This window comes from Emydura macquarii, unplaced genomic scaffold, assembly GCF_026122565.2.
Source record: "Emydura macquarii macquarii isolate MOO-44397 ecotype Brisbane River unplaced genomic scaffold, CSIRO-AGI_Emac_v2 contig_1386, whole genome shotgun sequence".
Classification (NCBI taxonomy): Eukaryota; Metazoa; Chordata; order Testudines; family Chelidae; genus Emydura; species Emydura macquarii.
The window spans coordinates 1,065,931-1,079,009 of NW_027131523.1; the positions used below are offsets into that span (position 1 = coordinate 1,065,931).

A 13,079-nucleotide genomic window follows, 5' to 3' on the forward strand; every position below is an offset into this window, starting at 1 on the left:
GTGTCATCCCCCCCCCCCATCTGGGGCCCTGGGCCAGCCAGCGGGTGACAGAGTCTGAATCCCTGGTGTGGAGGGGCTTCAGGGGGACCCCCCGGCTGGTGGGGGCTGAGAGGAGCCCCCCGGCGTGGATTCGGGGTACAGGAAGGAGGCGGGGGGAGGGGAGAGGCCGGCCTGGCGGGTGGGAGTGGCCGAGAGCGCAGTTCTTTCCCAGCCCCCGCACCGGCTCCTTTGGGGGCAGAGGGAGCCCTGCCCAGGCCGGGCTCCGCCCCAGAGCTGTGGGGAGCAGCGGAAACAGGGCCTGGCCCCCAGCCCCTCCCCTCCTGCCCGTCTCTAACGCTGCCCCTCTCGCTGTCTCTCCCCCAGTCTCGCCCTGGAAGAAGAGGCGTGGTGAGTGTGAGCTGGGCCGGGCACGATGCCCGGGGGCAGGGGGCGTCGGTGGCTTCCTCCACGGCCCGTCCGGCTGCCCCGTGCCAGCCTCGGTGCCTCACCCCGGTGCCCCACGCCCACCTGCTGCTCCTCCTCCCCGTCCCCGCGGCCCACGACATCCGCCCGGGCCTGCCCCCAGCCTCCCTGCCCGCTTCCTGCCCCCGCCCCCACCCCAGCCCCCTTCTCCTGCCTCGCCCGCCCCGTACCCACCCCCCAGTCACCACGCGCCAGCCCCTGCTCGCTGTGCCCCCTCCCCACATCTCACCCCACCCCACCCCACCCTGCGCTGACCCCCCCGCGTCAGTCTCTCCTTCTGTCCCGGCAGACTACGAGCCGGCTCTGGCCACGGAGAAGAAGAGGACGGTCTATCAGATGGCTCTGAGTAAGGGAGGGGAGTGGGGGCGAGTGGGTCAGAGCGTGGGGTGGGGGAGCTGGGAGCCCGGACTCCTGGGTTCTGTAACACCTCAGCGGCAGGGTGTGTGGGACGGACAAGCCATAGCGTTTATTGGCCCCCGTCAGAGCTGTGTGGGGTGGGTGTATGTAGAGATCCCCAGGCTCTGGATTGGGGTGTGGGATGGGGGCAGGGCTGGGCTCCTCCCTGCCCCCCCCCCTTCCCCGCCAGTCACCCTCGGTCTCTCTGCCCCCCCTCAGACAAGCTGGACGAGATCCTGGCTGCGGCTCAGCAGACCATCAGCGTCGGGGAGGGGCCCGGCTCCGGCGGGCTCCCCTCCCTGGGGAAGGGCCGGGCGGCCAAGGGCTACTTCACCTCCGAGGTAGGACGGGCACAGCTGGGCATTGCCGGGGGGGGGGGGGGGGGGGGGAGCCAGGACTCCTGGGTTCTGGCCCTGGCCCTGGGAGGGGGTGGGGTCTGGTGGGCTATAGCACCAGTGAAGCCTTGGATTTCTACCCACTTCCCTACCCCCGTCCTCACCTCCCTGCCCATCAGTCCCCCTCACTTGCCCCCCACTTGGCCTCTTTATCCCCCCCCCCCGGCCCTTTGGTGCCTTCTTAACCCTTTCCTGCCCTGGGTGATGTCCTCGCGCACTCTCCGCCTTTGCTTCCTGCCGCTAACCCCCCCCCCCCCCCCCGTCTCTGCAGTCAAACTTCGAGCCCCGTCGGATGGGGCAGCCCAGCTACGAGCGCCCGTCGTACCTGCCCCCCGCTGCCTCCCAGGGCCTCATGCTGCGCCAGAAATCCATCGGTGAGGTGGGCCGGGCTGGGAGGGGAGCTGGGAGGGTGCGGGGGGGTCTTTCACCGCTGGACTCCTGGGTTCTTTCTCTTACTCAGAGAGGGGAGCGGGGTCTCGTGGGTTGGGGGGAGGGGGGGCTGGGAGCCAGGACTCCTGGGTTCTCTCCCCAGCTGTGGGAGGGGAATGGGGTCTAGTGGGATAGAGCAGGGGGGCTGGGAGCCAGGACTCCGGATCCCTGGCCGACCACTGCCCGTCTGTCCATCCGCAGGGTCAGTGGAGGACGAGAAGCCGTACCTGGCGCCCCCAGCCATGAAGTTCAGCCGCAGCCTGTCCGTCCCTGGCTCAGAGGAGATCCCCCCGCCGCCCACCACCTCCCCTCCCGAGCCCCCCTACAGCACCCCGCCCTCGGCCACGGGCCGGCTCACGCCCGCCGTGCGCTCCACCTTCAACCCCACCGCCGAGGCCAAGCTGTACCCGGCCTCGCTGCACCAGGAGCCCCCCGCCTTCGACGCCCAGGCCCGGCGAGAGAAACTGGCCATGTACCGCCAGGAGCTGGAGCACGGGGCGGAGACGGGGGCCGCCCAGGCCTGGCGTGAGCACCACCCGCACCCGGAGCTGCGCTACTACAACCTGCCGGCCCGGGCGGCCAGCACCGCCATGTACGTGCCGGCCAAGCCCCTGCGCCGGAAGGGCCCGCTGGTGAAGCAGACCAAGGTGGAGGACGAGCAGAGGCAGCAGAACGCAGCCCCCAAGGCTCAGCCGCCGCCCCCGCCCACCCCCACGCCGCCCGCCCCCGAGAAGAACTCCATCGCCATCCCCACCATCGTCATCAAGGCCCCCTCCACCAGCAGCAGCGGGCGCAGCAGTCAGGGGAGCAGCATGGAGGCCGAGGGGCAGCCGGAGCCGGCCCCGGTGCCCGCCCTGCCCCTCCACAACAGCATGGACTTCACCAGCCAGTTCGGGGCGGCCCTGGTGGGGGCGGCGCGGCGGGACCGCGAGTGGTACAGCGAGGCGCGCCGCCGCTCCGCCCTCTTCCTCTCCACCGAGGCCCCCGAGGACGAGGCGCCCGAGCCGGCGCCGGCGCCGCGGCTCCGGCACTCCAAGAGCATTGACGAGGGCATGTTCTCGGCAGAGCCTTACCTGCACCTCAGCTACGCCCAGCCCCTGCCCCCCGGCAGCTACTACCAGCCGCGCTCCGCCAAGGCCTACGGCGGGGCCGGCACCACCAGCGCCTTCACCACCGTCTGCTCCAGCTTCCTGCCCCGGCTCCAGCCCCGGCCCAGCGGGGCCAGCGCGCCGCCCCTCATCCACCCGCTGACGGGGAAGATCCTGGACCCCGGCTCGCCCCTGGGGCTGGCGCTGGTGGCCCGGGAACGGGCCCTGCAAGAGTCGCAGCAGCAGGGCCGGGCGGAGGCGGAGGAGCGGAGGTCACGCCCCTCCTCGCCCCGCTTTGGAGAGGTGGCCCCGGAGTCTCCCGGGGGGGGCAGCTCCATCCTGCGCCTGTGGGGGGCACCCGCGGGCGAGCAGCGCCCAGAGGAGGTGGGGAGCCCCCGGCGCCGGGCCCCTTCCGAGCGCAAGGGCACCCCCTGGGCGGGGGAGAAGCGGGCGGAGGATGGGGCCGCAGGCGAGAAACTGGAGCTGCACGTGCGCTTCGTGGAGAACTGCCGGCCCCGGGAGGAGAGCGAGGCGGGGGCCGGGCGCCCGCCAGCCCGGGGGGTGGAAGAGAACGGGCTGCCCCTGCTGGTGCTCCCGCCGCCGGCCCCCTCCATCGACGCGGACGACGAGTTCCTCTTCACCGAGCCGCTGCCTCCCCCCTTGGAGTTCTCCAACAGCTTCGAGAAGCCCGACTCGCCCAAAGTGAGCCGGGACCCCCCCGCCGCCACTCCCGCGCCCCCTCCGGAGCCGGCGCCCGCCCCGCCGCCCGCCCCGCCCGCCGCCCTCGACTCCACCACCTCCAGCCTGACCTCCTACGACAGCGAGGTGGCCACCCTGACCCAGGGCGGGGCGCCGGAGCCCCGGGAGGCCCCCCACGTCAACTTCTCCTCGGTGGTGTCGGCCATCCAGATCCCGGCGCCCGAGCCCCCCGAGGCCGTGACCGACTCGGGGATCGAGGAAATCGACAGCCGCAGCAGCAGCGACCACCACCTGGAGACCATCAGCTCCGTCTCCACCCTGTCCAGCATGTCGGGACTGTCCAGCGAGGGCGCCGAGCTGCTGGACAGCTACATCACCTACCTGGACGGCCAGGCCTTCGGCGGCCCGGCCGAGAAGAGCCCCCTGCCCGGCAAGCTGCGCTCCCGTCCCTTCCCCGCCCGCCGCGATCCTGCCACCCCCACCAGCTCCACCATCTCGGTGGCCGCCTGCGCCGAGAGCGTCTTCGCCCTGACGCCGGCCCCCAGCCAGGAGCCGCCGGCCCCGCCCCGCCGCTCGCCCACCCTGCCCTGGGAGGAGGGCGCCGCGGCCAAGGCCTCGCCCGTGGCGGCCATGAAGGCCAGCATCATCAGCGAGCTCAGCTCCAAGCTGCAGCAGATGAGCGGGGTCTCGTGGGCCCGGCCCCCGGACGGCGCAGGCTCCTTCGGGGCCGACCGGCCCAGCTCCCTGCAGCGGCAAAGGTAGCGTCCGGAGGAGGAGGAGGAGGAGGATGGCTGGATGGCTGGAGGAAGCAGCAGCCGCTGCCCCCGTGCATGCTTCTCACCGCCGCGCCGCCACTCATGTTTGCTTGGGGTTTGTTTTGGTTTCTCGCTCGCCGGAGGATCGCGGCGGAGGGGACTGGGGAGAAGGGAAGGTCACGGCCCTTTTGTGCCAGGTGCTGCATGCATGCGCATCCCGGCCCCCCCATATGCCCTCCCTCCCTCCCCCCCCAACGCACGCACACTCACCCCTGGGTGCTAGCGCTCGGAGGCTGCTCCGGGGCAGGAGTCGGGGGGCCCATTGTGTCAGGCGCTGCACGCGTGCAGATTCCTAGCGCTGCCCAGCCTGTAGCTTGCACCCGGTTTGAGAATGGCAGCGAGACAACGCTGAGTCCTGACTTCCGTGGAAGGGTCCCAAAGGTGCCCCCGGGGAGCGCTGAGCCCCCCACCGGGGGGAGTCTGCCGCAGCTGAGAACCCTCTCCCCGTCTCCCCAGCCATCCCCTAGTCCCATGCTGCTGTCTTTAATTTGCTCCATTGTGTCGTGTATCCGGGAGTTCGTCTGCACTGGGGGAATTCACCTGCAGGAGATAGGGACCTCCCCCCATGGGATGGGGTATTGGGGGTGCAGCCCCACCTCCCCCGTGGGAGCAGAGGGGCAATGATTTGTCTTGTGCTTACCAGGAGTCCTGCTCCCTCCCCCCCCAGATCCAGGGATAGAACCCAGGAGTCCTGGCTCCCAGCCCCCACCCTGCTCTAACCCCACTCCTCCCAGAGCCGGGCTGGAAGGGCCTCGGGCCGGTGGGGTGTGGGGCTTAGGTCTCCCGGGGCGCGTGTGCAAGAGGTGAATTTCTGCGCTGCAGACGAGTCTCCGGGCCAGGGTCATCATGCCTGCTCACGCTCATTTGCTCGTGCAAATTTGGGGGGTTGGGGTGATGCCCAGCGAGCACCCTACCCTGGGGGGCAGGGCCGGAGCGCCGGCTGTAGGGGGAGCTCCCGGCTGTTCCAGCCCTGGCCTCTGCCAGCGGGAGATGCTGGCTGCAGGGAGAAGGTGGGGAGGGGGCACTGCTGGGGCAAAGGGGGTGGTCAGGAGCTCCCGCTGCAGGGAGCTTGCCATGACGGTCTCTTCCCTCCCCCCCCAGGCGCCCTGAGGACGCGTCGGCCCCCCTCGGCCCCTCCAAGCCGCCCAGCAGCTTGTTTCACAACTGGCCCAAGGCGGGGCCGCCCGCCAAGCCCCCGAAGAGCGTGGAGTTCGACATCCGGCCGGCGCTGCGCCGCGCCCCCAGCCCGGGCACCCTGCCCAGCGAGCACAAGATCAGCCCGGCCCCCCGCCCCTCCTCCCTGCCCATCCTGCCCTCCGTGCCCCTCTACGGCGGCCTCTACGACCTGCGGGGCTCCCCCACCGCCGGCCACCCCTTCCCCGACTTCCCCTCCAGCAGCCGCTCCCTCTCCCCCACCCACTTCCTGCCCCCGCCCACGGACAAGCCCTTCCGCGCCAAGCCCCTGCCCTTCTGGACCAAATTCGACGTGGCCGACTGGCTGGAGTATCTCAAGCTGGGCGAGCACCGGGAGCGCTTCCTGGACAACGAGATCGACGGCTCCCACCTGCCCTCGCTCACCAAGGAGGATTACATCGACCTGGGCGTCACCCGCGTGGGCCACCGCATGAACATTGACCGCGCCCTCAAGCTGTTCCTGGAGAGGTGATGAGAGAACCCCCCCCCCGCCCGCCCCAGGAGAGAGGGCAGCCCCCCAGCCCCCTCCCCCCAGAGAGGGGAGCTAACCCCCCCCACCCCAAAGGACATGGAGGTCTGAATGTCACTGACGCCCGTCACCGGGAGCAAGGAGAAACTGTGCGGCGGGTGGGGGGAGGTGGGCATGTCCCCCCCACTCCGGAGAGCAAGGGGTCCCCAGCAATGACTCCCCTGGAAGGAGGGGGGCCTTTAATCCCGGGAGGGGAAAGGGGGCAGGTGGGCGAGGGTGAGAACCGTGTGTGATTGCCTGGCTGCACGCCGGCTTGCGTCACCGCTCGCGTGCGCACATCCGCCCGTGCAGGGCTTGCACGGCTGCTCACAGGCGCGTGCCCACCCGTGACCCCGCCCCGCATCCCTAGTGTGGGGGCTCTGTGCACACTCAGCTCTGCACTGGTTCGCACATTTGCACTCTGACCAGCAGCGTCCACGGTTTGCGTCTGCATGCACACTCGCGGCCCTGTCGCCTCGTTGCTCCGGTGCACGCTGAGTCACACACGGGCTTGCACCAATGCTCATGTTGCACATTCAGCCTTGTGCCCGCTTGCACCATTGTCTACGTGCTCGTCTGCTCCCACACTGCTCGTGCCATTAGTCACGCTCACCTTCAGCTGCTCGCACCCGGCTCGCACTCTACTGTACACCAGCTTGCACCATCGCCTGCTCGCACCATCACCCGCACGTGCACACGTGGCCGAGCACTGGCTCGCACCATTGCCTGTACGTGGACAATTGGCTGGGCAGGGGTTCGTGCCATCGCCTGTACGTGCACGCTCACTACACCCTCGCACGCCAGCCCCTGCTCTGCCCTGCCACACGCACTGGGGCACGCTTTCTCACCCATGTGTCGGGGCTGCAGTGGGTGCAGGGTGAGCTGCCCCAGTTGAGTTTTTGGGGTGCTCAGCGTCCCCCACTCTGGAACTCCCAAAAGGGGGGTGCAGAAGGGTTGAGGATGGGCGGCAGGCACAAGGTGGGGGGGCTTCCTGAGAGTGGTCCCAACTGAGGTACGAGGGGGCTGTTAGCCAGGGGGACCCTCACCTGTTTCTAATCCCCCCCACACTCATTGGTTTCCTCTGAAGTTCTGCCCTCCCCTGAATTGGGAGGGGGGGGGACCATGGCCGGGGCCTCTAGGCTCCTGCCCCCCCCCACCCGCCGATGTTCAGCTGCCAAAGAATTGGGGCATCGCTGGGGACCCGGGACCCCCGTCCCGCAGCTGGGTTGGCACCGCAGAGATGGACTCAGCGCTTTGGACTGTGGCAGCCCCGGGCTGGGTGGCTGCTTGGGGGGGGGGGGGCACCCCGGTTTTTGCTGTGATCCCCAGCGTGCAGCTCCGTCCAGGGGGGGCCTCCCCCCACTCCTCACCATGCTAGGGATTGTGAAGCTGTGTCCAGGACTGGGATGCCCTGTGGCCAACTGGCCCCCCTCTCACCCCTACCCCACACAACCCCCCCCCCCCCCGCCAATGGCCACGTGCCGTCTCTAAGGGCTTTCGTCTCGTCTCATCTCGTCGGACTCTCTGCGCCGGCCCCCCCTTCACCCCCCCGCGAGGGAGCGAAACGACAAACACTAGAATGTCTTCCAGACCCCCCCCCCCCCCCCACACACACTGCCCCTCGCCCCCCAGTGCTGGGCCTCAGCCCCTCCCTCCAGCTCCTGGGGGGGGAGTGGGGTCTAATGGTTGGAGAGGGGGAGCCAGGACTCCTGGGTTCTATCCCCAGTGGTGGGAGGGGAGGGGGCTCTAGGGGTTAGAACAAGGGGGAGGGGTGCTGGGAGCCAGGACTCCTGGGTCCTATCTCTGGCTCTGGGAGGGGAGGGGGCTCTAGAGGTGAGTGGGGGAGGGGGTGGGCACTAGGACTCCTGGGTCCTCTCCCTGGCTCTGGGAGGGGAGGGGGCTCACCCGTGGTTGCCTGAGTACAAGTCCCCCCTGTGGCTCTGAAGCGGGCACTGCTGGGACCTGGGGTGTTGAAATCTCCAGGCTCCCCAGCTCTGCACTGGGGGGCTGTGTCCCCACAAGGGGCTGCTGGGGGGGGAGGGGCGCTGGCTGGGCAGGCCCCTGCCCCCATTAACTGCTCCCCTCAGGATCCTGCATTGTGAAGGGGGGGGGGAACCCCACCTAATGCTGTTCTTGCCCCATCGCCCAGCCTTGTAGCACCTGGGTGTCATGTATAACCCCCCCCCCCGCACACCCCCCGTGAGCTACGCTGCTCCCTCTTCACCCCCCCCCCCGCCCAGGGGATTAGCTCCCGTGGGAACCCAGGTGTTCTCGCTCCCAGCCCCCACCCCTGTCCCGGACCTGCGGGTGGAACCCAGGAGTCCTGGCTCCCCGCCCCCCTCCCCAATCCACTAGACCCCACCCCCGTCCCAGAGCTGCAAGCTAGAGCCTAGGAGGTTCCCCGGTCCCCCGCTCTAACCGCCACGACCCCACTCCTGCCCCAGACCTGGGGACGGAACCCAGGCGTCCTGGCGCCCAGCCCACCTCCCAGTAGGGACTCTGAGATTGAATGTAATAAAACGTGCCAGTTTCCAGATGGGAGGGGCTGCCTAAACTCCCCCCCCCCCCCCGCACCCTTCTGATGTCATCTGTCCCCCATCTCCAGAGCATCCCCTCCCCACCCACCGCCAATGTGTCCCCAACTGATCTGACCCCAGACGATCCATTCCCCCCCCCGCTACTACATGCCCCCTTTCCGCTGTCCCCTCCCACCCATTGCTGGCCCCCCGCTATGTCTCCCTCCCCCCACCAGCCGGTGGCCCCCATCTCAGACTCCGACCCGTGTATAGAGGAACCGATGTAATTTACTGATTTTATTTGCAAATATAAACTCTATGGGATACAGCAACTGCCCGCCCGCCTGCCTTTGTGAGTGCGTGAGCAAGGGGGGGTGCCCGCGCGCGTGCCCGTGGGGGTGTTCATGGAGGTGAGAGTGTGACGAGGCTGGGAGGGAAGTATTGTGTGTCTGTCCGTCCCCCGTCCCCCCGACAGTGCTGTGTCTATTTCCCCCCCTTGGGGGTGCTGAGTATGGGGGGGGCTGTCCCCCCCCAGGGGCTGCACCCTAGGTATATGGGGGAGTCCATGGACGAGCACTGTCCCAGCCCGGGCTGCCCCCGCAATGCCCCCCCTTCCCCTGTTCCCAGGCTGCCCGTACCAGGAGAGGATAACAGACTAATACTGCTGCCCGAGAGAGGATAACAGACTAATACTGCTGCCCGTACCAGGAGAGGATAACAGACTAATACTGCTGCCCGTGACAGCCCGGGGGGGAGGGTTGGATCCCCAACCTGGGTGTGGCTCAAATTGGGGACTCGCAAAGCATTGCCTCCCCCGATGGAATCACGGGGTGAGGGCTGCACGCATGGAACCCAGGCGTCCGGGCCGCCTTGCTCCTTCCCCCGACTCCTCCCTTATTTCCCACCAGCAGGAATATTTTTGGTGGCAAGTTATCCGTCCAATCAGCACACCGGGGGGATCGGCACCATGTGACTCGTCCAGCCTATCATGAGCGAGGTGGTGGGTTGCGTCTCACACGTGGTGGTGGAGGGGGACAGGAGCACGCAGCTCCGCCCCTTTACACACAGCTCCGCCCACCTCCGCCATAGCCCCGCCCCCTTTCCCCCTCCCCCACCGGCTCAGGCCTGCACAGACCCAGCCCCTCCTTAACAGGAGCCCTATCGCGCTGCCCCAGAGGGAATGGGACACTCCCTCCCTCCTCCCAGAGTTGGGGGGATGCCCCAGCTCTGCTCACCCCATCACCCCCACTGCCTGGGGCAAGAACCTAGTGAATCTTGGTCCCCTCCCTGAGCCAGCCCCAGGCAGTGGGGTGGAGGAAGGAAGCTCTGAGTTATGGGGTGCAGGGGTAAGGCTGGTCAATGGGGGTGCCCAGGGGGTACCTGGTAATGGACAGAGAGAGCCCCAGGTGACTGGGCCCATAGCAGGCCCAGGGATGGGGGACAGACCCCTGTTTGATAGTATGCTTGCTAATGGGGGGTAACGGGCAGGACCTGGCAGCCAGCAGCACCGGGGGCCCGCCGGGGTCCCAGCTAATATTAGCCCAGGCCCCTGACGTTCAGCAATCGGGAGGAGGGCAGGATAACTGGGCAACTCGGGAGGGCAACGTCGGGTCCTCAGGCGCCCGCTGACTCCAAACCCGAGGGAAAACCAACAAGAACCCACCCCCCGGTATAGCGATGAGCCGCGCAGAGAGACTAGGCAGCTGGAACAGAACCCAGGCGTCCTGGCTCCCAGCTCCAGCCCACTGGACCCCACTCCCCGTCCCGCCGCTGGGGATAGAACCCAGGCGTCCTGGCTCGCAGCCCCCCTGCTCTAACCCAGTAGACCCCAGTCACCTCCCATGGCTGGGGATAGAACCCAGGCGTCCTGGCTCCACCCCAGCCCCAGCTCCCTGCTCTACTGACAAGCCAGGTTGCTGCACTCACTTTCCTGGAGCCCCCCCTTCCCCCATTCACACCCATGTTCACAGCTGGGTAATTAGCATCTGCGCCTCTTTCTTAATGAGCCTGCCTGGCGGATGGGGGGGGGGGGTGTTTAACCTCTTCGAGAGGGGCAGGGGTGGAATTTGGTGTCCATAGGGCCTGGGCAAACACAGCCCCCCCAGCTCCAGGCACCCCCCCACCCCACTAACCCCCTGCATCCCTAGAAATCTCTGCAGCCCCCCCGCCCCACTCCACCCCACGCTCCCACGTGGAGCACCCTTGCAACGCCTCCCCCCCAGCGGGCAGGGCCGCTGTCTTCCAGTCCCCCCCCCCCCCGCAGCTGGCAGGGCCTCCATGCTCCAGCCCCCTCCCCCGCATTAATTCTCTCTGCGTCTCAGGAGATTAATTGGCGACTTGGCTAATTAAGTTAAAAGCTGAAGCAGGAGCCTGACCACAGAATGGCTGGGGCCCTGCCAACTGGGCGGCCGGGCGGGCGGGCAGATGGGGGGGCCAGATCGGAGCCAGTGCCCCCTGGAGGGGAAAGGCCCCATGCTCCATTGCCCCCCCCCCCAGCCAGCCAGTCCCCTGCCATAGAGGGGCATTCCCATTCGGTTAACGCTGGGGGGAGGGAGGGGGCTGCTTATGGCTGGGATTCCCAGGGTGGGGGCACAGGGTTGGTTAATAGGGCCTGCACTGCCCCCGCCACCCCTCCGCAATCCCTGGCAGCCCCTGACACCGTGCTGCTGCCTGCCTTTAATGAAATGGTCCGTCTGGCTGGGTGCCGGGAACACGGGGCATCTGGGACCCCGTTAATGTATCTTCAGGGATTGGTGCCAGGGTGATGCGCCCAGGTCTGGGGTGGGATCCAGCCAGGGAAGTTGGGGGGGGAGGGGAAGCAGCAGGGACCGGGCGGGGGAGGCATACGCTGAGAATTGAATTCTCCCTCCCCCTCGGCCAGGTGAGAGCCTCCTCTCCTTGTCTGCTGGCCCCACCACCTACCCCTGGCCCCCCAAACTCTCCTGCCCTGCCCCTCTCCTGTGCAAGCCCCCCCACCTCCCCGACCCCCATCAACCCACCCTTGACCTGCCCCCTCTCCCCCTCCCCCTCGCCGTCCGCTGGACCTGCTGCCTGGCGGGAAGGGGGAAAGATGCTGACTAGGCCCATTGCCACGGAGACCGTTTCCATGGAGATGGCCAGTCCTCACCCCCCTGCTGCCATTATTCCTGGAGGATCCTCGGGATGAATTGGAGGTGGGGTGGGAGGGGCGCAGAGAGAGTGGGGGACTCGTGGGGTGGGGCGGGGGGAGCTGGGAGCCAGGACTCCTGGGTTCTCTCCCCAGCGGCTGGAGCAGAGCAGGTGCGGCTCTGAGCCAGGACTCCCGGGTCCTACCCCTTGCTCTGGGACGGGGGACTGGGGTCTGCTGGCTTAGAGCAGCGGGTGGGGCCCAGGACTCCTGAGTCCTATCCCCAGCTCTGGGAGCGGAGTAGGGGCTAGCGGATTAGTGGAGCAGGGGGCGCTGGGAGCCCGGACTCCTGGGTTCTCTGTCTGCTGGGGAGGCGGGGTGGTTTGATCTGTCTGGTCCTGGCTGTCGGGTTGGGGCCGAGCCCCCCCCCCCCGTGCGGAGCAGAGCCCCGGGTCTGGGTAATTGCTCTTTCTCGTTACAGCTGCCCCCTCAGGCCTGGCTGTCACTTGACATCAGCATCCGGCCGGGAGATGTCGCCGGGCAGTGATATGCCGGGCAGCGTCTCCCAACCCTGCCAGAGTGCTGGCTGACACGCGCACATACACCCACCCCACACCTCCCCCCCCCCTTGCGCTGGGCAATTATGAGACCCTTCCCTCAGTTCAATTCCTTTAATGCCCCCCCCCACATCTGCCTTGCTTTAATGCCCCCGCCCCTTTCCCCTGGTAAGGTCAGATCCTCCGCCCCCAGCTGGTCTGGCCTGTGGGGTACGGGGGGGGGGCAATGGGCATCTGCTCAGTCAGTATCACCCCTAGGGCTGGGGGTGGGGGTCACCCCGGGTGTGTGTGTGTCCATCTCCATGTGTCCCCCTTTCCCAATGCCGCCTGTACCCCCCCCCCGCTCCCTGCTGCCCCCCTGGCTGTCTGGCTCCCACCCCCCACACCCTTTGGAGCTGCCTCCGGAGGGGTGTGGCGGAGCCTGTGTGAGACTCCAGGACTCCATTCACCCTGGCTTGAATCTTCAGCCGTGCGACACGAGTGTGCGAGGCTGGGTGTGAGCGTGTGTGCACGGGGGGCCACCTTTTGCTCTGACAGTTCCAAGTCCCCCCCCTCCCAAGTTGGCTCCAGGGCCCACCCTGTCAGACGAGGCACTTGCAGCCTCTTAGTCACTCTGGGGTGGGGCGCGGGGGGCTGGTTATAGGGGGACCCCTCGCCTGGCGCCAGGACGCGGCCCTTCTGGGGTGTGGCACGGGGGCTGGTGATACAGAGACCCTTCACCCAGGGTGGAGATGCGGCCCCTCTGGGGAGGAGCGGGGGGGGGGCTGGTAATACAGGGACCCCTCACCCAGGGCGGAGATGCGACCCCTCTGGGGAGGAGCAGGGGGGGCTGGTAATACAGGGACCCCGTTGTTCCAGACCCCCCCCCAACTCTGTGCTTCCCCCCCCCGCTGGCCAGGTTGGGGTGGGGGGAG

The 13,079-nt window shown here is 68.2% G+C and overlaps 1 protein-coding gene across 1 annotated transcript in view; it reads left to right on the top strand.

Annotated features, from left to right (window-relative positions):
- The window catches only part of SHANK1 (SH3 and multiple ankyrin repeat domains 1), a 36,552-nt gene extending 27,930 nt beyond the window's left edge, over positions 1-8,622 (top strand). The window contains exons 19-23 of the mRNA XM_067552333.1: positions 752-808; positions 1,078-1,199; positions 1,525-1,627; positions 1,884-4,227; positions 5,386-8,622. Of these exons, the coding sequence (XP_067408434.1) occupies positions 752-808; positions 1,078-1,199; positions 1,525-1,627; positions 1,884-4,227; positions 5,386-5,950 (3,191 nt within the window). The 3' untranslated portion in view covers positions 5,951-8,622. The remainder of the gene's footprint in view (positions 1-751; positions 809-1,077; positions 1,200-1,524; positions 1,628-1,883; positions 4,228-5,385) is intronic.
- The last annotated feature ends 4,457 nt before the right edge of the window (positions 8,623-13,079 follow it).